The sequence below is a fragment of the Pseudopipra pipra genome, chromosome 9 (genome assembly GCF_036250125.1).
Source record: "Pseudopipra pipra isolate bDixPip1 chromosome 9, bDixPip1.hap1, whole genome shotgun sequence".
Taxonomy (NCBI): Eukaryota; Metazoa; Chordata; class Aves; order Passeriformes; family Pipridae; genus Pseudopipra; species Pseudopipra pipra.
In genome coordinates this window covers 14,149,263-14,172,726 of record NC_087557.1, presented here as the reverse complement: position 1 = coordinate 14,172,726, position 23,464 = coordinate 14,149,263, and the positions used below count along the sequence as shown (strand labels likewise).

At 38.3% G+C, this 23,464-nt stretch overlaps 1 protein-coding gene across 3 annotated transcripts in view; it reads left to right on the top strand.

Annotated features, from left to right (window-relative positions):
- Positions 1-10,078: 10,078 nt before the first annotated feature.
- ABCD3 (ATP binding cassette subfamily D member 3) overlaps positions 10,079-23,464 on the top strand; it is a 28,159-nt gene continuing 14,773 nt past the window's right edge. Inside the window, exons 1-4 of one of the 3 annotated variants that reach the window (XM_064664728.1) lie at positions 10,079-10,212; positions 20,160-20,196; positions 22,157-22,258; positions 23,227-23,315. In XM_064664728.1, the coding sequence (XP_064520798.1) occupies positions 10,100-10,212; positions 20,160-20,196; positions 22,157-22,258; positions 23,227-23,315 (341 nt within the window). In that variant the 5' untranslated portion in view covers positions 10,079-10,099. Of the gene's footprint in view, positions 10,213-12,164; positions 12,285-16,546; positions 16,664-20,159; positions 20,197-22,156; positions 22,259-23,226; positions 23,316-23,464 lie in introns of those variants that run through there. The other 2 variants (XM_064664726.1, XM_064664727.1) reach the window with 2 other exon arrangements.

Genomic DNA, 23,464 nt, shown 5'->3' with positions numbered 1-23,464 from the left:
CTTTACTTGTGGTAAAAACTCACTCTCATTTCAGATAACAGGGCAATTGGCAGCTGAGTTTTGACTTGGAATGATGTAATTTGGATGATTATTTACTTAATAGTTAAACTGTGTATCTTCTATTTATGTGTTCTGCATTAAGATGGACTGTGTGGGTTCAGCCTTGATGAGCTGGAGCAAAGAATGCTGCTCTACCTTATAAACTGTGCCTTAGCTGGCAGGCAGAGAGGATGAGCTTTCAGCTGTGGCTTAGGGTGTAGCTCTATGTAGGAAGGAACAGAGAATTTTCTCACGTTGGTTAGAGACATGCAATTTTACCCCTGAAGGCTGAAGAGTAATATTTTTCTTCCTTCTGCTAGAACATGATAAAACTTCACTATCTATTTTTTTCCTATGAAATCAACATTAATTTATTTTTTGTATCAAAACAGGAAAAGGGTGCCTATGAATCTGTGTATTTATTTATATACACACATGTACACATATGTCTATCTATATAACTACAGAAACTTGCACCATTTTTTTCTAAAACATGTAAAACACTGGTCTGTATAGCACGAAGGCAACTATCCTAATGAATATAACACTATACAGCTATGTCCATTAGATCTCCTGATAAATTCAGTTTAAAATTTTAATTTCCAGTTGACATGAGCTAGACTAAAAAGCCCTGTAAGGAGCAAGATATAATATTAATAAATTAGTAGCAAAAATTATTAACATATATTAGTAGCAATACATAATATTAGTAATAGTAGTAATAGTAATAACATGTAGTAGTAACATCCTTTCTTTAAAAATAAAAAAAAAAAAGTAGAACACCAGCAGCTTCTTTCTTTGTATATTCAGGGAGAGGAGCTTCATATTTCTTTAGAACTTTACTATTTTCTTAACATTCTTCAGGAATCCATTTTTTTGCCTTCTCCTCTACTGTTATTGATTCTATGCTTATTTAACAAAAGCCCATTTTTTCACATTTCTGAATTTTACTCCTTCAATGACACATTTTGCTACCTATTCTACAATACACTAGGATTGTATCTCTTCTTGCTTGTTAGGTGCAACTAAAAGGTTCACTATGTTTCCCTGGCTGCCTTCATTCCTCTCATTCTATACCATCTTTGCTAAAGACCATCTGGATGATCCTGAAGGTATCCTCCAGCCCTGTTTTTTACAATTCTATGATCTTTAATCAACAGAAAGATCTAAAGTCTCTCTTCATTTCCTCAACGAAATTTAAAGATCCACCACTACTGTACCTTCTATACAGTTCCACTGCATTCTCTATTTTCTTATCACTAGACAAGTATCATCCCTTCACAGCTCACACCTTTCCTTGTTGATTCCCACTCTGTTACCAGTGCATTTTCTTTCAAAACTGTGAGTAAATTCCAGTGCTTTGAGAGAGGCAGAAAGCAACCGGATCCAATCTCTTGGAAGATTTTAGGATCCAAAGATTATAGTTCTAAACCAACACTCAATTATGAAAACTACTGGAAGGCAGTAGCAAAACACCCTTTTGCAGAAAATGTTGCTAAGTAAAGCAGATGGATTCTGCATGTGTGTCTTCTGGAATAGTCCAAAATAAATCTGCCCCCAAAGTGGTCTAAAACTGCCCAAGAAACTTGAATTAAGGCTGTATCAGGATGCAACCTTTAGTTATATGGCTTCATATGTTTTTTCCCACAGTATTGCTGCTTCATTCAGTGAGTAGACAGCTATTTAATATTCATTTGTAATACTGAATTAATTTGTAACCAGTATCTAGCACTGGACTTTAATGGACACCATCAAAATATCATGCAAAATCTAAAAACATATTACTAAATGCTAAGTATTTTTAAAAATACTGTGTTTAAAGAAAGATCCAGCAAACTGCAACCACTTGGTAGCACAGAACACTTCTGCAAATACCTCTCTGGTATACCCCATGATGAGTATTCCGAAAGTGGGGAAAAATACTAGGCCAACTTTTAATGTGTTAGATAATTTCGGGGCAGTATCCTACAGTGATTCTGTGACAGAGTTAAAGTAGTAGTTCAGATCATCTTATCAGCATTTATCTGCCTTAGCCATAGAACTGTCATTCTTTTTTTTTACCTGCCTCATATGCTGTGTTTCAAAATTGTTGTAATATATGACAGAGCAGGCCTGTAGGCCTACTTACCTGTACAATCAGAATTCAGTACAGGTTCATGTAAGAAGGGAACTGGGGGTGTTCAGTCTGGAGAACAGAAGGCTGGGAAGAGACCTTATCACTCTCTACAGTGACCTGAAAGAAGGTTGTAGCCAGGTGTGCGTTGGTCTCTTCTCCCAAGTAACAAATGCTAGGACAAGAGGAAATGGCCTCAAGATCCACCAGGGGAGGTTTAGATGGGATATTAGGAAAAAATTCTTCACCAAAATAGCTGTCAAGCATTGGAACAGGTCGCCCAGAGAAGTAGTTGAGTCACCATCCCTGGATGTATGTAAAAGACATGTAGATGTGGCACTTAGGGACATGGTTTAGCGGTGGACTTGGCAGTGCTGGGTTAAGATCATTGGACTCAATGATCTTAAAAGTGTTTTCCAACCTAAATGATTCTGTGATTCTGAGAACTGAACTTGAACTCCTATCATGATTCCCCCATCATGTCTTCTCTCAGTCCTTTTTTTCTCCAGCTAGTTAGCTTGAAATCCCTCCTTTCTGTTTTGCTCATAGCTCTAAGAGTCACCTTCTTGTTTTGCAACACATATCCACTCTGCTTTTCTTGTCTAATGATTTAATTCCCTCCTAATACCAGAATCATTGTTCAGCCTATGTAATCTCCTTGTTCAACTGGTCTCTAGGTCCTCCTTCCACTGCCTTCCTGACCCAAGGTGGCTCAGACTCCTTTTCTAAATACCGTCTTGCTAAGCCACTCCAGTTTCTGTAGCCCTTCTTCACTGATTTCTTGTCAAGCCATTTATTTATCTTCCACTCTCAGTCTTGCCTCATCCTAATGCATTCCTTTCACCCCTCATCTGGTTTATCTGCTTGCATTCAAATCAGTGGGATAATTCTTAAAGTCAAAAACTGTTACTTACGTTCAGTCCCCATTTTGAACTGCATTTTGGTGTAAAACACCCATTGCAGGAAAAGCCTTTGAGCCTGCACAGTATTTGATCAACAGCTGACTGCTCAGTCTGTATGGAGGAAGGTTGCAGAGACTTGGATAGCATGATCTGCAAGGCTGGATAACAGGATCTGTAAGGAAATGGATGCCGCATGGTTGCTCTACAGTGATGCAGTTTGCTTAGCAGCAGGAGCTGTGAGGGACGTGAACACACCGAAGGATAGAATCTCCAGCTCTGTTGGTAGCCTAAAGTCAAGAGTTGCTACAGAAGGCACACGAATCTATTTTTGAAAAGTCAGTAATTTGGCAGTGTGAAGGAGTAAGTGAATATCATATGTGACTTCTTATTAGTGTATAAGAGCAGACCATTAGGCTCCTGGAATGTTCACTGTCTCTGACATGGTTAATCAGAAGGGCTCCTATAATAATCACCAACTTGTGAAACAATGGGTGGAGACAGGACTTTGATTTTAGAAATCCACTTCAAGTTACGACATTGCTCCTCCATCTTCTATCTTTCTTCAGCTGGTGAGTGTGTAGCAAAATGGTAATCAAATCTGTGTGTTAATAAATGCAAAGTATTGTACACAGAGGAGAAATTCTAATTCTACCTTAATTCTCAAAAAAGATCTGAACTATATTGACTCAAAACAATGATTATCACTTGCCAAGGAGAGAAGTTTAGTGTATAACATGCACTTTATACTAAATAGTTTGAAAGTCTCTGGAGTGAGAGGAAGTAGGAGATATCAGTTTCCAGGAATATGCCAACAGGGAGAAGAGTTTTGAGCAGTTTAAAATTGGACCCTCACTACTGATCTTGACAGTGATTAACTAAGCAAATAGATCTGCACATAGAATGTATTAAAAGCCTTGTTCTGTTACATTAGCATCCTTTCTACATTACCAATGTTAAAACCAAATTATATTTGTTTAAAGAACACATCACCATGATGGCAATAGCTCCTGGAAAACAGAAAGATGGGTCTGATTAAGTTATTATGGCTTCAACCTAATGTCTGTTATCTCTTGACCAAATATGAGCAATATGATTCCTTTTTTGAACAGTTTTAACAATTCAAGCTGCATCACCTGAAATAAGAAGGAACCATAGCATTAACAGTGATGATGACATAGCTTTTCAAAAGTTATATCTTTCATATAAGCTAGTGTCTGCCAAATTCAACTCTGTATTGCAAAGCATGGTGATAAAATACAAGTGCCTAAAAGCTTTTTACATTTTATTAATATATTTAAAGTAATTTATTTTTCTGTTGCTTGATTCTGGGAAATAATTAGACCATACTGGCATGGCATCTTTCATTAAATAAATGAATATCTAAGCTGAGATGGAAAATTTATGCCAACTTTCACTTTGCATCATTATAAATGAGCAAATATATTAATCAACAAAGATATAAGCAGCTGAAAAACTCTACTTATAAGGGAATTAAGAGGCAATCTCAATAAAAGAATTAGAGCTCTACCTAGGAAATAGAAGTTAGTTGTAAATCTATTTTAAATGCCTTTGTTTAAATTACTGAATTCAGCGCATTCAGATATCAAACTTGACAACTTGACTTTGCAAAGATCCATGGTACTGTCCATGAATTCCTTTTCTGTAAAATGTTCCTTAAAAATTTCTTTCAGTTTTCTCACTTTTTGATGGAAAACTGAACATTTTTTTAAACCATAAATTATTCTATGTACAATAAGGCTTCTGGTCTCCAATTCATTATGTATCTAATAAAACAATATTTGAGATAAGCTAGAAATAAATGTTGAGCAGTGAAATACTTTGGCTTTCAGATCACCAGAAGCTATCAAGATCAAACTGAGCTCTAATCCACTTCAGGAAAAAAACTGAACAAGCTAAACAGGAACATCTAGTTTCAGTTACCATTTTTCTACCCACTCACCTAGTCCAAACAAGGTAGGCAAGAGAAGCTCAAAATGCCAACTGACACTGACTGTTCAGAAATGCAGAGTACTGCATTTTGGAGGAAGATCTAATTCTGTTTTTTACACAGGTTGTCCAACAAAATTGACTCACAAAAGGAGTATCAGCATTCTAAGCATCAATGTGAACAGCTCAGTTGAGACATCTTTCAGAAAGAAAAGTCAGAACCAGACGCCAACTAACAAGGAAAGCAAATGAAAACTGAATTCTTAGTACAAATCAGTTGTTTTCTCTCATCTGAAATACCAGTGTGTTTTCTGAACCATCAGAGTATGAGTAATTATAATACTTAATGACAACAAAAACTAGAATGGGTGTCAAACAACATACTTTAGAACTAAATCAGTGTGTAAATGTTTGAAATTAGAGTAAAATCCACTAGGAAAGCAGATATGTGGAGTCTATACCATCTCTCAGAGTATCTGATACTATCCATGCACAGAGAGAAGACCACATAATTTCTGAGTCTGATCTAATAAGTCCTATGTACTTTTGCATTTTCACCTGGACTTCTAAATTTATGAGCTGTCATTATAAAAATGATCTGTCATCTTTATTTTGAAAAGGCATGAGGTATTAAGTAGAGGTAAGAGTTGTTTTTATAGAGGATAGATCACAGTCATGTCAGTAAACCCAGGTGTATAAAGCAAAAAAATAATTAGAAATCAAGGAATTGCACGAAGGAGACTTGTGTGTAGCAATTAAACTCTTGTGGGATATGGTGTCAGTTAATAAAGATTAGGAAAAGTACCCCTATCCCCATAGACTGGGAAAGTGAAGCAGTAATGGCACTGAAAGTCTGCAAGCACCAATATATTTAAAAGCCAATGCTCTGTACATCCTAAGATCTCTAAGTATTTTTTTTTCTATACACCACTTATCCTCTTTTGCCTACACTACCCCCCTATTTTACTTACTGCTCAGAAAGACTAGTTTCTCACATCTTAAGTTTCTGCAACACCTCAATCATCTGAGGGCAAGCAGGAGGTAAGAAAGAGCAAGATCTCTTCTCTCTGTGTTCTGTAGATCAAAGAAAGTTTATATCCATTTCAATTTCACCCCGTAGGCCCCACTCTGAAGATCAAACCTGTGTTATAATCAGCATATGTTTCATGGAGGTGTAGGCTTATGGGTTTGGAGTGGTTGATACCATATCCACACTACTTCACCCACACTGGAGTTTGAAGCTCTACAAAGTGACTATACACATAATGATACCATTTTGCAGATGTAAGTTGTATTAATGAGGTTGTCATTGGGAATAATCTGTATCATTATTCATATACCCACATTTACACATATATGAACTGATACATGATAAAATGTAGCTCAACTTCAGATGTGTAACTTCCTTCTGTTAAAAATCAACCAACAAACTTAATACACTGATACAGCACTTCAGCAGAATGACAAAACCTTATCCCTTAATGCTGATCGCAGCATTAATAGAGAAGTTCATTAATTTCCCTGCAAACCATGCCAGATTCTACAACTAAGAGATATAACTAGGAGATAACACAGATTTCACAAAAGAGATCACATCAATTCCTGGAACTTTTCTTCTTACTCCACTAGTTATTAAGTTATCAATATCACAGTACTTCACTTAACATTAAACAAGTGAACAATCCTACCAAATTGATACAGACTTAAAAATTAAGCATATCTAAGTCTACAGAATGGAGTCCAGCACTACACAAATCACCTTCAAACTTAACTAACATACATGATACACAGTTTGCATCTTACAGTTTACCTCAACTTACATAAATTAATCTCATTCTTCTGTCACCTTTCACAACATTTGTAAATTGCTCTTTGTGATATTAATATATGTTACATTGGACCTACAATAAACAACAAGATTTTTCATTTAGTTATTAGATGACATGTTGTTCTCAGAATATAGCTGGGTGTTGTATGCCAAGTGCCAAAAGCAAATAATACTGGTTCTTCCTGTTCTGGGAGAAACCAAATCAGAGCATCTTCTTATCTGGTAACCTAGACTCCATTAAAAAAATGTATTCACATAACTATTAGTAGGACAAAATATTCACTCCATAACAATTTCTTATATTTCTGACTGACTCAAGGGTCTAAACCAAGACTGGGTGAGGACATGAATTGAGATTCTGAACTGTTTAGGAATTTTATTACTGCTTTTTATTAATCAGACTTTGTTTTTTAAATTGGGATATGGAAGAACTGCTTACGAAGATAACACTGCTTAACAAGTCAGACACAGGACCACAGCCTATCCCTTGATGTTGAGGCCTCATGATGTCCATTAGGGGATTTAAGGCTTTAATAGTAAATATGCATCTTCCTACAGGCTTCAGTCTTCCAGAGTGCACTTCCTCATTTAAATACCTTGCTTTCTATGGATGTCCCTACATAGTTAGTAAGAAGTTTGAACCATACCATGGACCATATTAAAAGGACAGTTGTCAATTTGACCTTGCTTTTTCAGAGAAACTACACACAGTAGTACTAATACAGGTGACAGAGATGCTACTCTTTGTTTCTTCCAAGCTACCATTCCACCTCTAGCTTTTACAGTGGAGATACATTTGAATTAATATTGCTCTTATCTGCTACCTTGGAAAAGCCTCACAGTTGACTGGTAGCAAGAATACCAAGAAAGCAAGATGGCTGCAAAGTATAAAGTACAGAAATGCAGCAGATCTCAAATTCAAGACAAAAAAAAAGGAGCTTGTATCACAAAAGCGTTTGATCAGCGTGTGTCATTTTATCAAGGATATGCTTAGCCATGAGTGCTGTTGGAAACTGATGAAATAACGGATCAATAAAAACCTCATGTTTTAAACTAAGTGCCCATTTATCAATCATGCTAACAGAGTTATTCTGAAAAAAAAAGCGACTTTCAAGAGTGGAGGTAGTAGAAGACACAGTGGAAGGTTGGATGCATGAGTCAAGTTTCCCAGAAGATAATATGTGAAACTATTTACGGACAAGTTAGAAGAGAAATAAAATATGTAGTAGGACATGGTATTGGCTAGTGTCAAAAAGTGGGATAAGGACAGTGAAGCAGACAAACAGCAGAACTCGAGTCATGCAGACATGCAAACAACAAAGGTCAGCATGGCCCAAACTGATGGACATTTCATGTAAACAAGGTAGACTGTTAGATAGCAAGTTCTGTGGAAGGGTACAATCAACCTAAGCTTAAAGAGGGAAGAGAACTTGGAAAGAAAAGCATAGCTATATCATAATGCTCTTATCTCTGCGCTGAAATTGAGATTAAAATAGAAGTAAAACTGTATTAACTTCTGGAAATTTTCATTTTTGTAATGATTTTAGTATAAGAAGTTTCTTTTGATAAAGAAACTACCTCTTGCTTAAGTTCTCCCATTTACCTACTGCCAAAGTATCTAAGATTTTAAAAATCAAAATATTTTCACAAATTCATGTTATAAAATGAAATTAATTTATTAATGCTGTGTGATTCTGCTGTATATTTTCCTGAGGATCTGAAACACTTCAAATAGTTTAGCATCCCCTCTCCCCACCAAAACCACCAATGTACAGCAATATTATAAAGCAGGGAGATTACTGATTTGTCAAAGATCACAGAAAAAGTGCCAGAGAACTAGATGCAGCAGTCCTGACTCTATTGCTCTAGAAAATGTTAACAATTAGGACTGAGACTAAGCTGGTTGAGAAAAGCTGGTTTGAGACTCCAGCTTTTATATCAAAACATAAACTTGCCCCAAAGTGTCTGATGATACCAAAGATAGGGAGAGGAAGCAAGTAAGAAAAGTATATTTGGTGATTCAGAATGAAGATCCAGGGATTACTTCTTAAACTGCAGCTTCAGCCCTGCTACTCCAGGCAGACATACTTGGAAGAAATAAGAATATTCGATAAATGGACTGATGCACACTCTTATACTACAGTAACAAAACCACAGCATTCAAAGCTATTCAAATGTTTTTAAAAGCCTGTATGAAAACATTTTTTGAGGCCAAAACCAGATACTATTGATTCTAACTGTTGTAACAAAACCACAGTATTCAAAGGTATTCAAATATTTTTAAAAGCCTGTATGAAAACATTTTTTTGAAACTACAACCAGATACTATTGATTCTAACTGCATTTTGATTTGCATTTAAGTTTGATCAGAGAAATTGTTTTGTCATTTCAGTGTTAATCATTACATCAATGCAGGTTTTCAATATATGAGTGACCAGTTCCTATGGAAAGTACACCCACTTCATATACATTATCAGGTGTTTGAGGGATATGATCACAAGGGAAGATCCAGTGTAAATACAGTTATGCTGGCATGGGTGTTTTTATTGGAACAGCTTAACTTGGCAACCTGTTATTAATTCTGCTGGAAAAAGCACCCATGCAAGTATAACTGGTTTTGTGGGAGAAGGCTGGTTGGTATCTCCCGCTGTGCCTGGCGTGGTTCTGCCTCTTATAGGGATTGTTTTCCTGAACTTTGATGGGTGACAACTGCCACGCTCTGACAGCCAGTCTTAGCAGCTCCTCTCATGGTACTAAACAAAAAACCCCAACCAAACAAGCAGTGTGGCAAAACTTGCATCATAGTTTCTCTGAATTTAAAAAAAAAAAAATTTAGTATTGTCACCACATTTACAAGTCATTCCTAATACACACTTGTGAAACACCCTCTACCCCTGTACCAAGACTCCCGTGGCAGTGAATTACCGGACCCCAGGCGGCCGGAGGTGCCGAGCCGAGGGTGCCTGGGAAGGTGAACCCGCGGGATGCGGGGGGAGGCCCGGCCTCCGGCTCCTCAACCCGACCTCGGGCCAGGGCAGCCGGCGGCAGGCCCGACCCCTTCCCTGCGGCCGGCGAGGGCGCGCCCTGTGCCCGGGAGCGGCGAGGGAGCGGTAATTCCCGCGGGCCCGTTGCACAACCCGCACCCGGCGCGGCGCGGCCCGTCCCGCCGGCGGAGCGGGGCCGGGCGGCACCGCCCCCTCCCGGCATCCCCCGCTCGACTGCTGGGCTCGGCTGCGCTGCTCGGCTCGGCGGCTCCGCGCTGCGCTCGCCATGGCCGCCTACAGCAAGTTCCTGACCGCGCGGCACTCCGCCATCGCCGGGGCCGCCGCCGCCTGCGCGCTGCTCTGCCTGCTCGGCAAGCGGCGGGCGGCGGCGCAGCACGGGTGAGCGGGGCTGGGGGAGCGGGGCGGGCCGGGCCGCGCGAGCCGCGGGGCCGGCGCCGGGAGGCCGGAGCGGGCAGAGCTGTGCTCGCCCTTCCCCGGCCCTGGGCCCGGCGGAGGGGCGGCCGCGTCCCTGTGCCGCGCATGGGGCGCTGCCGCCGCCGCCCTCTGCCCGGGGAGGCTCCCGAGTACAGGGCTCAGGCTGCTCCCCCACCGCTTTCCCCGGGGTGAGGTCGGTGCCCCTCTTGTGAGTGTCCAGCCATCGCCACCTTGTTACCCAAATTATGCTCGCTTTTTCCGTTTTCCTGGCTGTGAACATTAACAGGTGACTTATAGGGATGTCCGTGTCTGCATAGGCAGCTCGTGGACCTCAGGTGTTGTTTGAATGCAGCCGTGTGACAATAAGGAACACGGACAACAGTTTCAAAGAGGCCGAATCTGGTGATGTTCCCTGTGTGGTTGCTTTTCAGGTGTATGCTGCTCGGGTGTGTATCGTTAATATTCTGCAAAGCACTGGTGCCATGTAGTGTGGTGGATGAAGAACGTATCTCAGACTCAATGCTTTCACAATTCCACTCTATTTTTGGCTGTAGGATTATGACCATATGCTAAAGACCTGGCATGTTACAATATTACAGTTAGGTATCTTGTAGTGATACTCGTGAAAGGGACTTACTCAACAGACTTTTGTAATAACATACCTATGATGAAGCAACAATCCAGTTTTATTTTACCTAAATCGCTTCATACACGATATCTGTAAGAGTTTCATGGAGTTGGGTAATGTCATACAACATGTCAGACGTTGATGCACTGCTGACAATTCATGCATTTGCTTGAGGTCCCAAACTGTGGCTGAGTTACTCTTCTGTGAAACTCACAGGGAGGGATGATTCTTTTCAGATCTCTCTGCCCAATTTAGTGAAATACTGTTGTAAAAAAGGAGAAAAGCTGAGTGGAAGGGCACAAAGATAATGGGCTGGGACAGTTACGCTGTAGTGTGAGATTTTCCCACCTGATATATCATAGTGGTATTTCTAAGAAAGACTAGGCCATGCAGATGTTCTGGGAGCATCTGTGTGTTGTCAGATCAAGAATATTCTTTTAAAGTGAATCTTAATTGTCCACACTTACCTTGCTCTGCCTTTATTGAGGGGTGATCTTGGAGCACACAAACCAGATTACATTCAGATTGAAGCACATCTTCAAACATAGATGCAAGTCCAGTGTAGTTTTGAAGTGCATTTAATGTATTCCTGGTACTAGTAGCATTCATTTCATAGAAGAAGGCTAGAATTTGTCTAGAGTAATCTTCCTATCCCTGAAATAAATGTTATGTGGATCCTGGGTTGTCCCCACTAAACTATTTTGCTTGTATGTGTTCTGATGTTGATCTGCAGGATTTGACAATGGCAATGCATGTATTGGCTTGAGAGTCAATGTTCTGAAAGTAAGCATTAGCCTTAATGCTGTATTTGGAATGTGTCCTTCCTTTATGAATCTTGAATTTTGCTACGTACAGTGTTAAAAATCTGAGGCATTCATATGTATTTGGTGGACCAAACACTATTACAAGATTAGTGAGAATTGGAAAGCAGAGAGAACTTATGAATTACATTCGAGCTAATTCAGCAATTGACTGGACTTGTGAGAGCCTGACCTCATCTGTCCCTTTTCCTCTCTCTGAACTCCATTCTTTCTGATCCTTTGTCCCTTACTTCTATAATCTTCTCTTTATAGTCATTTTGCATTCTCAAATCTGTTAGAAATGCAGTTGCTGAAGTAAGTACCAGGCTTGCAAACTTGATTGTTTCACTTGTGTTTATGTGTTGCTTTATGCTTTTGAGTCCCTCCACTGCTTAGGTCTTATTTACTAGTGGTACTGTATTGTGGCTGTGGATTCCAAACTCTAACGTCCAACATTCGGTTGTTTCAATAATAGCTGTGCTGCTGCTTGAATGATATTTTGAGGATGGTTTTTGCCCACTGGTCTTCATTCTTTTCTCCATGTTTCCCTGTGAGGCAAACCTTGCCAGGAGCCTTACAGAATGCTACCTATCAAGACTAGGCAGTAGGTAAGCTACTTTGCCTATATCACCAGCCTAGACAAAACCATCTGGTTATTACCGTTGCCTCATCCTCCTTTAGTCTCATTATTTCATGTATCATTCATTTCTTCATGCTTTGTTGGTAATGTAAATTAGAGCATACTTTTGCAAAGGATTGTCATCATGCCAGATCTTTACATATTTCAGCATTCTTATGCTGGTATATGATGCTGACATATAATAACAAGCACGCAACCTTTATGCAGTGATGATAAAAATCTCCAGGGCCTAGTGTGCCCTTTAATTTTTGTGTTGTATTTCCCTGTCTCTTTGGGAAGAGCAAGAAGTTGGGAGGGTATGGCTGTCCTCAATTTTTTTACTTATTCCTATGGAGAAGAATTTCATTTGGCAATCCAGATAGTCTGGAAGAGGACTGGTAGTCTGCTTGAGGTTAACTGACTAAAAGATGTGAGGAGTAGTGGTGATTTAGTTTTATATGTGTGAATTCCTTTGTTAACCTTGGTATATAATGCCTGAAAATGTTGCGTCATGTTAGTGTGAGCTGAATTTCAGCTTCTTGAATTCTGGAAGGTGAAAGTCTAGTTTTGAGCTTCCTAAGGGCAAAGGTGAATGATACAGACTTGAATATAAACAGCCAAACACTGGCCTTAACATTCAAGTGAATCATGGAAGTGTTCGTGTGCAACTGTCAACTTTACCTGCAAAACTTCTTCCTTCCTCATGTAGTTTCAGAATACACATTTCAGTGTTTATACTTATACCTTATTTTGAACATCGAGTATGTATGCTATTATATCATGTTTTCCTGGAGTAGCTGTCTGTTTTCTGTTTTATTTTGTGTGCTTTTTTTAAGTTTTGCTGGAATGTTAGCAGTAGGTCTGCTGCTGGTCAAAGTTGGAAAGTAAAATAATGTACAAATTGAAAAAAAAAGAAGGAAAGTCTTCTTTTAGCAAATCAAATGTGTTTGAATGTGTAACAAGAAAGTTATCTGACAGGCTCTTCATAGTATATGTGTTAATTTTAATACAGAATTACCAGTTATAGAAATGATACCAGGAAGGAGAGGTAGCAACTTTTACCTACTTTTCTGCTGTCAAACAGTAGGGGCAAGGTCCATTGCAACTCGTATCAAGTAGTAATGTATGAATAATTAAGCTGTATATGTTATGCCAACGTGCCTTAGTAGGTCAAAGATCACTTAATTAGTAGTAGCTGGATTAGTCACAGATGTTCTTCTGTAAGAGCTATTACATTGCTTGTTAGTTTTGCAGAACTGAGAGGTGGTGTCACAGTTTACAATACATTTTAATCACTTCCTGAAATCTTCCGAAGTAGAATGATATAGAACGGATTACTTATAGTAACTTGTTAGTTTTCCACATTACTACTTTGGAGTAAAGCATGGAGAAAAATGCACTGTGTCTTTATTCAGGTTGTTGTCCTCAAAAAATCTGTTTCCTTAGAAAAGCTGCATGTCTTCTTGGGAGGGTGGAAGTTGTTATAGCTAAATGGAAGGATGACTTCGGTTGTAGTATTTGGGTTTTTGAGTCATAAGAAGTTCTTTGAGAAACTACATTATCCTGGGTATATGATGCAGAAAAAACCAGTTACTCGATTCTGTTTATTCCACTTCCCTAATCCTGCCTCAAACAAGAAGCAACAGAATATTTTCTTAAGATTTGATTGCTTCAGAACTAAAACCTTGAGGGGTGTTACATAAAAGAGCTGGATATTTTTCATTATCCCTCTAATGAGAATTTTTCCCAAATATCCATGTACTTTAAAATAAAGTACTTACACAAGCAGAGAATGAACTTGGATTACTTTTGAAAAGAAGGTATTTAATTCATATAGCTTTCTGGGGGAAGGAGGGACTGAAAGAAGTAATAGAAGGTAATTAGGGTAAAGAGTTTGGAATTGCAAGATTAGGGAAAGGCAATAAACAGAATGGAATTAATAGGAAGGAATTTATAATGTGTGGAAAGATGACAAAATAAAATATTTTACGATCTGTTCCTAGACACACTGGCCTTCCCTATCACCTATCTGTGTCCATTAGAATCCAAGAGGATGCTAGGACATGGACTCAATTTTGTAAAAATTGAACTTCTGAAACCCAAGTGTTGGCATCCCTCCTGTAAGGGGAAAAACTGCATAAAGCAAGCGTAGTGCATACTTGGGGTCTTAGAGGTTAGACATGGCTAAAGCAAGGGGAAAAGCTCACTTGAGTAGAGAGAGGTTAACAGAGCTGTAGACAGTGTATATCAAATAGGTTTTACACATTTCATCTTGCCTGTCACCAGGCTCCTCAGCTGCTCTCATCTGACAGTGGCAGCAGATGTCACACAGTGGATGTCACGCTGCTTGTGTCATCGGCTGCACAGCCTGTGAACCTGCACTTTGGCAGCGATTGATCCAAGTGTACTGGAGGAGCTTTCAAATATAACACAGGAGTTTGAGCATAGCAAGTGGTAGTTGTAACTTGAAGCACATAGTGTGTTTTTTTTCATTTTTGTATATTTAGGATGTTATTCTCACTTAGTTTGCATAATTTCCTTAGGTTCTGAAGATGCTTGGGTGAGCCTTGCTAGTGTACTTCACATGAAGGGACCTGTTTTAGTTGAGTCATGACTGTTTGACAGAAAGGGTGAAATTATATTGCTGTGGATTAATAGATTTCTTTCATGTATGTAAATCATTAAAGGGAACCTGTGTTACTTGGGTAAAAGGTGAAAGGTGTCAAAACCAAAAACAACTCTATGCTAACTACATTTAAGTAAGTTTACCCAGGATGTGAATTTGACTGTTTGATCTACTGCTAGTATTAAAGAAAAAAAAAAGGCAAAACATACAGATATGATTACTAGAAAATGCATCTAAAATCCAGTCTTGTAGAAAAACCTGCCTGGGGTTCAGAAAACTTGTCTTCAGCTGGAGGGTATGGAGACAGGAGAAAACAGATGACTCAGCCCTGCTCCTAGCATTTAGACTGCCTTTGTTTTGGGCCTGGGTAGCTAATTAGTGGTTTCTCTCTTATTAAGGTGCATAAAATGCTTGCTATCTAAGGCAAGATCTAGTGTAAGTGTGTAACAGCGTGAATTTTTTTTTTTTTCAGGAAGCTGGCTAGAAGTTTTTTTCCACTGTTATCCATGAAGGAGAGCTACAACCACAGCTTAGGCCAGAGCACAGCTTATGACAAAATTATTAGTGCTAAGGTTTTTCTTACATGTAAACTGTGTTACTGAGATGCATTCTTCTACTGAAACTTAGAATGTCCTCCACAACAGTTCTGCTTTGTTGCCTTCTCAAAGGAAACCTTTGAGCTTTAGCAATGCAGAGCAGCTCAGAGCTCCTGCTTGCAGTGAGGTAAATGTCTGTGACCTTCTCAGAGTCCACTTCTTGGTTGCCTGAATCCATTCCCCTCACATTATTTTTGGTTATGCTGCAACTAGGCGCTGACCTAGAGCCAAGAAAATTGTGCTCTTGGTTCTGTGTGTGCTCAGGGTGTACTGTGCAAACGGGCATGCTTTTGGACAGCCCAGGCTTCTGAGTAAGGTTGCTGCCCTTGACCTGAAATAACTGTGCTGTTGCTCTGCACTCTTCTGTGCAGGGTGTGCAGTGTGAGGCTGTGCCTGCCAGGGAGTGTGGTGTGAGTGATAACCCACTTTTCTCATTATAGCTGTTATTTCTTCACATGGTTGCATTCCATCTTTGGTCATTTGAGTTTTATTCTGTCTTTGCAACGTCTCAGGAGTTATCTTGTTTGCAAAACTAACCTGAAACTGCCCAAATAATCATGAACTATTACAAACTGTTACCTTGTGTGTTTTTTTTAAAGCTGTGGAAAATGCCCAGTGCCATTTCAGAATGTAAGGTCTGAAGAATACAAAAGTTGCCTATAGGTAACAAGACTTTGAAATGCTACACTTAATCCTAACACAGATATTCTTCCTTTGCACTGTGTTGAGCAGAAGCTAGTCATCCTACTCTACAGAAAGAAGGTAGCATGACCTGAAATTTGTAGTGTTTTTTCAGTTAAGGACAGCACAACGTTTTCAAACCCTTATTTTCTCTTGACATGTCATTAAATTGGAAGTCTAGCTTATCACTCTCATCTCAATTCCCTGTTATGCTTAGCTCAGTGTAGATTGCTTCCTCTGAACTTTGTTCTGGATAGAGACAGGTATTTCCAAAGACAGTAATCCTTTAACTTTTTCCTGTTTGCTAATAAATACCACAGAACTAGCATGCCTGAGGCCTTTCAGTAAGTATACTCAGTGGCCTCTTCAAGACTTTTTGCAGTTTCTTCTTCAGTGGTATTGAGAATGATCCTTTTTGAGTAACCAGTATTGTTGCACGTTTCTTTGGAGGGAATAGCCTTGCTAGTATGTAAATAGAGTCAAAAGACAGTGAGTACTGTGCCCAATACTTATTTGGAGACTGAAATTTCATGGTATTATCAAGTCTTCTGCCTCCCCTCTGTGCTACACTGCTGTCCTTGAAGTTGGATCAGCTGTCAAATGCCAGTACAGAGTCCTAAAATTCTTTATTAGTTTCTTTGAAACATCTTGCTGGTTTGGGCTGATCATGTTTCTCAGTGTTGGAGAAAGGTGTTTTGTTGTATTGTCTACTGTCTATTGGGTAATTACTTGTCTATTTACTTATCTTTAGTGAGTTGCTATTCAGTTACCATGCATGTATGAATGACAAGTTTGGTCTAGTTGTGTCATCTCAGTACTGCTGATACCTTTCTCTGCTTTTACACTGTTTTCTCTAAAAGCTGTGTGCAGTTAAATAATGCATAGCAGGCTACATCTGAGATGCTGCTTTTCCTGAAACTTCTTCAGGTGATACATGTCCCATTATATCTCTAGCCTCTTCATGTTCTTAAAAAAATTTTACTTTTTTATTCTTTTTAAAAATCACTTAGGATAGAAGGTGCCTCAAGAAGTCCCTTAATCTAAGTGCTCAAAGCACGATCCACACCGAATTCAGATTGGTTTTTTGAGGGCTTTATACAGTCGTATCTTGAAAATATGATAAATTCTACAGTTCTTAACTCAGTGTTAGAAATGTTATGATACTGTGCTTTTTCTTCTTTTTTCTATGTATGGTCTGGGTAAGTCCTTTTAAGAACCTCTTCATGACCACCCTTTCTTCTCTGTGAGGGCATAAAGGAACAATGGCCTGCTGCAAATAACCAGAGGAGTTATTTGCAGCAGAGAATTTGGCCAGCAAGTAGCACTTGCCTTCCTCCACCAAAAAGACTTGTGATGCTCCAGCATTAAGTAAATGAGAATAATAGAGAGCTTGAATCTATTCCAAATGTTAGAGCTCTCTGCTGTAACCAGATAGTCTTGCTGTATTCTTGCTGAGTAATTGAGGGTGTTATTTAGTCTTTAAATTCAATGAGAATGCAACCACAATTCTCACGGAAAAGTTCTACAGTAGTGTAATGGAGTCTGGAGTAGTGCCAGTAGGTATCAGACTGAAAAAATGAGACTCTGGAGAAGGAAGAGTTCTGTACTAATCAGCTGGTGGAAGTTTTTTCCAGATGGAACTATAGCACAGTCTTTTGTTGCAAGTAAAATGTTTTTACCTATTAAAATAACAACGGATTATTATTTTTTTTAATATCAAGAGCCACATTAGAGCTATTTAGCTATTTAGGCACTTTTTTTTTTTTGATTCTAGACTTCATAAATAAGATTGTTTCCTTTGCTTTTGAAGTATCAGTCTCATTTTGAGCTTGCACAAATTTTTTGTAGAAAAAGAGAACAAAACTCTGTTAAAGCTCTTTTTTCATTAGGTTTTAAATTTACAAACACTTAATTTTTATCTTAAACTTTATAAATATAAATTCTAATTAAATGTGAGTTCACAATGAAATGTGAGATTAGGATTTCTGAACAATCCTTCTTTCTCTTTAGTGGATAATCAGTTCCAGCTCAGTAGTTTCAGCTGCTCAATTTCTCTCAAGAGCTACTGTAGGAAAAATATATCAATAAATAGATCAAAGATATTCAACTAACTGCCAGAATAATTCTGGGCCTTATCTTCTTAATAGATTAATATATTAATATATTCCCTTCTGATCCTTTTTAAGCTGAAATAGTTGTGTATTACGAGTGTTGTGACTTCAAACACTGGCAAGGCTTGAAGCAACAAAGCTTGTAGGAGTTGTAGCATATCTGGAAGATCATCATGCTTTCATTTTACATTATGGCAAGTCATGAATTGTCTAGTGAAATAACCACATAATTTGATAACTACTTATTCATGCTTGAGAATACTGATTTTCTCCTAGCGCCAAACCAGATATGATTGGAATGATCCATATTCAAGGATCATTAAAAATACAGGTCAACCTTTTCTGCTTTGAAAAATTACAAGATGTGTTGAGAAGTTTCTTGTTACAGCAGTACATTGCTCTTCTGTCACTGGGATGCAGTCTCTTACTGGATTGTTCCTTAAACTTTGCACAGTTACCATTTCCGCAGACGTACTTCTGTTACAGACTGATTAAATGTTCTATCTCTTCTGAACTTTTATTAAGTTATTTCTCCCCCAAACTGCCCTCTGCTGCCCTTCATGTTCTTTATTTTGTCTTTTGCACAAGTAGTCTTACAGGATTTTTATCTTCTCTCAGGCTTCTGTCTCTCTGTTACCTTTAATTAAGTTCTGGCTAAACTAGCATCTCTCCCTACTTGCTTTCTTGGTCTTCCTTCTTCCCTTTTTTTCTCATATTCCTCTACTACCTTGCCTTTTCCTTTCATAGTAATTATTTCTATTCATTGGCCAGACATTCATAGATCTTCCTGATCATAAATTAGAATAGGCATGGTTTCACTCTAGATATTTTCTTCACAGAGCTTTAAAGCACAAGTCTGAAATGATGCTGTTGATGAAGTTATGGGGTAGATGTTGTAGGCAGGTAGGAGCAGTGCCTTTCATAGTTTCTGCTTCCTTGTGATTTGAGGTGCTGCCTGAAAGTGTATGAATATTGTAGTTTTTAGGCAGCCTGCTCTCAGTGTTTTAGTATCATGGCTGAGAAATGGTAAGTTACAGTTTGTATGGTTAGCTGTCACTTTTAAACTACATAAACACATACTCTCCCAACAGCTTCATGTGCTTGAATGTTCCGAAAGGGAGAAGGACCAACTGTAATTGTCTTATATGTCAGCTTGTCTTTCTTAAAAGTAGAGGAAAAAGAATAACATTGTGCTTTTGAATGTTTGTTTAGCACTAGTTGAAAAATATTTTTCTTCTAACTCTTCTGTAAAATGCAGGAGAAGGAAAATGGACAGAATAAAAACTAGCTTCCCTTCCAATGCACACCTTTGCAGGAACTTGGTTTCACGGCTCTGACTTGTTTCCCCTGCAGCATATGTTTACGAACAAATAATCTCAATATATAGTAAAATGCATTATTTGAAAGTCAAGTACAATGCAAACAAATCTGTTTGGCTTACATAGATGATGTGGAAACATCAAAGTTGAGTTGCTTGGATTGCTGAATCTGCATTCCTGTAGTTTTCATTTGTGGTCAGTGGAATCATGTAGCCATGCTTGTAAAGTATATGTGAGAAACATAAAAACACTTGGAGTTCATGATACAGAGCCAAGGTAAAGCAGAACTCTGAGATGAAAGATTGAGGCTTAGTTTCCCTACATAAGACTGGTTTCTGAAAGGGGTAAGGTTTCATTGAAATTGTAAAGAAACAGCTCATAGGTTTGACATAAAAGGTAGCCCTGCTGCAGACACTGTATTGCTTTGAAAGAAATAGGGATATAATCCCGAGCTTTCTTTTCTATGTAAAGATGAAGACAAAGAAAAGTGTGTTAGTAACAAGTAAAATACTTTTTTTCTTCCCTTTACAGTAAAAGAAGTGGAAAACAAGCACTGCAGAACAATGAGGTAATTCTTTTTTCATGTCATATATTCTTTATTCATTTTAAATAAATCTGATTTTTAAAAATTTTTAAGTCTTATCCTTGTAGTTTAATTTTGGACTGAATGATGGCTCTGGTGCAAATACTGCTTGAATGATACTTTCAGGCTTGCATTGGTGGAACAAATGGAAGAATCAGGTTAATCACAAGAGGCTGAAGTTTGGCTCCATAATGACATGCACTTGATGTGTACCATGTGCTTTTTTATCTCATAGTGCCTTATGAATGTAAGGACTAGTGTTTAAGTTTATCTGTATGTAAAGCAACAAACAGCTATGTGTACATTTGGTATAACTTGTATTTATATTTTATTTAAAAGAAAAAGCATGGAACAAGATGTAGAGTCTGACAATTTCTAAAAACTACTTCAAACTTCTGGTAGGAGGTTTGGCATATGTTTGTTAATTTATTTATCATATATCCCTTTAAGCCAAGTTTACTGTTTTATATTCAAATGAAATATGACAGACCAAAAGGCAAAGTCCATGATTAGAAGTATTGGGTTTTATGATGGTATGAATAGCTTTCAGATACTTTAATCTTTTGCTGAAAACTTAAGAAAAGGCTTGCACTGGATAAATCTGAAGGTGTGTACAAGCATCATGTTAGCTTCTAGCCACACCTTGACTGTGTTATCTGCCATAAACTTGTCTTTTGCGTAGCTGTACCTATTTGTAAAAATCTTAACTAGCTTTCTCTTATTCCTACCCATCTTGGATACAATTATACTGAATGAGGAATTAACAGTCCAAGGGAAAAAACCAAACTTCTGGGAAAGGAGATACTGGAACGAATATAAGTGCAACACAGAAATAGAAATGAGAAAGAGCTGAGTACAGAGGAAGAATAGGTTCAAGTTATGCATCAAATATGTTTAGTCAGGTACTCTCTTGAAATGTAGCACATCAGACATTGTGTTTGTCGTTTCAATTACAGAAAAGCAATAACATATGTAGGCTCATCCTTCATTAGGCCTGGATAGTAGTCTTTAGTTGTTTGGATTGCTTGGATTTTCATGTAAATAACTTTTAACTGAAATGTTTTAATCATCTACCACATAGCATCCTATCTGACTAGAATTTTTATTTGTAGTTGGTGTTGACATACTTTTTTGATAAGGGTGGGACTATGGTTGACTTCATCCTGTGAAAAACAGGTGTAGACTTATTTACACAGCATTCAGAGTGAGTTTTTTTCTTTCAGGTTTCCTGTCTATCTTGTAGTATTGATATAGGCATTGATAGCATGCTTCACATGAGCCTTGGGTAGCAGAGATATCAGGATTAGGTTGATTAGACAAGAGTTTTTTGAAAGTGTGCCCTTTCGATCAGTTTTTCAGGACCAAATTCTTCTGTCCCATCCTTGTGTGAAGGAAAAGAGAGAAAACAAATGAAGAAAAGAAAAAATAATTGCACCATTAGCTTTTAAAAAGAATGCAGAACAGGAGATAGGGTTATATGGAGTGAACAAGTGCAACTGACCCAAATAAAAGGTGCTTGAGTACAGGAGGGTTTTTGAGTCTGGTAGATTTAGCTGTTTGGATGTTGGAAGACATCTTTAAAAATACTGGCTGATGGTGTCTTTTAGAGACAAGCAATGTTAAGAGATGGTAGATTGCATTAAACTTGTAGTTGGATGTTTTAGTGCTGTGGTCTGCATTGTTTGTATGTCACCCTTAACATAGATTTGAAATAAAAAGTATTTTGTGTCATGGCAGCTACTTCCTTTTGCAATCTGTTTTGATAGCTCCCAGTTCTTACACTATATTTAATTTGTCGGAGCAAGTTGGAAGGAAATGTTGCAAATGCTCCAGAAGGAAGGTAGCAGTAAATAACTTGGATAGGGAAAATAATCACATCAACAGTTAAATAATACTTATTACCAAAAAAATCTTACTTTTCTTACTTTCCTTGTTCTACATGCAGCAGAAAGAGGGAAAGAAGGAGCGAGCAATGGTGGACAGAGTGTTTATTACAAGAATATGTCGAATCCTGAAAATAATGGTCCCTAGAACACTTTGCAAAGAGGTAAGCATTGCCTGCAGTGCATGAATAGGAACCCTCAACAGCTCATTTACAAAAAGAAAGTACATGGAAGGCAGAAGCATGGATGGGAATGTCTGTGAGTGTGCTCACAGAGCTGGCCTTAGTCAACTCCAGAAGCTCATGGCCTTCAGAAGAGGTTACTGATAATCCCCCCTGAAAAAACAAATATGGCTCTCATATTGGAAAACAGGTATACTGGAAGCTACAGGCTGGTCAGCCTTGCTGTATTCCTGGTAAGGCTGTGAGCAAATTCTCCTGGAAGCTAACTTGGGCCACACAAAGGACAAAAAAGTGGTTGCAAACAGCCAGCCTGGATTTACCAATGGCAGATCATGCCTTACTCACCTGATTGCTCTCAGTCATAAGACAAATAGCTGTGTGGATAAGGGAAGAACAGAAAATGTTGAGTATTTACTTTGATTTTGGTGAGACCTTGACTCTAAGGTCTCCCTTAATACCCTGATAGCCAAACTGAATTGGATGGATGAGTGGACAATGAAGTGGATGGAAAACTGGCTGGACTGTTGGGCTGAAAGGTTTTCTGATCAATGGTACAAGGTCTGACTGGTGACTGGTTACTAGTGGCCCTGTTTTGAGTGGGGAGTTGAAGTAGGTAACGTTCAGAGGTCTTTTGCAACCTTATGGCAGAAAGGTGTCAGAATAGCAGTAACTTCATCTTAATGAATGCAATCCTTCATCTTAAAGGGTGTGTCCAGTATAGGTATCAACCAAATACAGCTTTTTAAAAGGCAAAATTTCTCCATAAAAATGAATTCAGTACTTTATTAAAAACATTGTATGCTAATATGTTTCCTGCAAAGTAAGCAAATGTTACGTTAGGTGGGGGCAGCAGGGTGATATGTTTCTGCTAGGTATTGTAGGATTACTTACTGGAAAAAATGGTAACTTTTATCCGTTGTTTAACTGTTGCACTTCTGTGGTTGTACTAGACAGGTTATTTGCTGCTTATTGCTGTGATGCTGGTAGTCCGCACTTATTGTGATATTTGGATGATTCAGAATGGAACAGTCATTGAAAGGTACCGATATGCTTGTTAATTTTAAACATTCTTTCTTGTGTTTAACAGGGAAGGTGGTCTATCAGAATATGTATTGAGACATTTTACAGATTGCTTGTTTAAAACAGAAAATTATACAGTTAAAAAAATAAAATTATTATATTATTCTT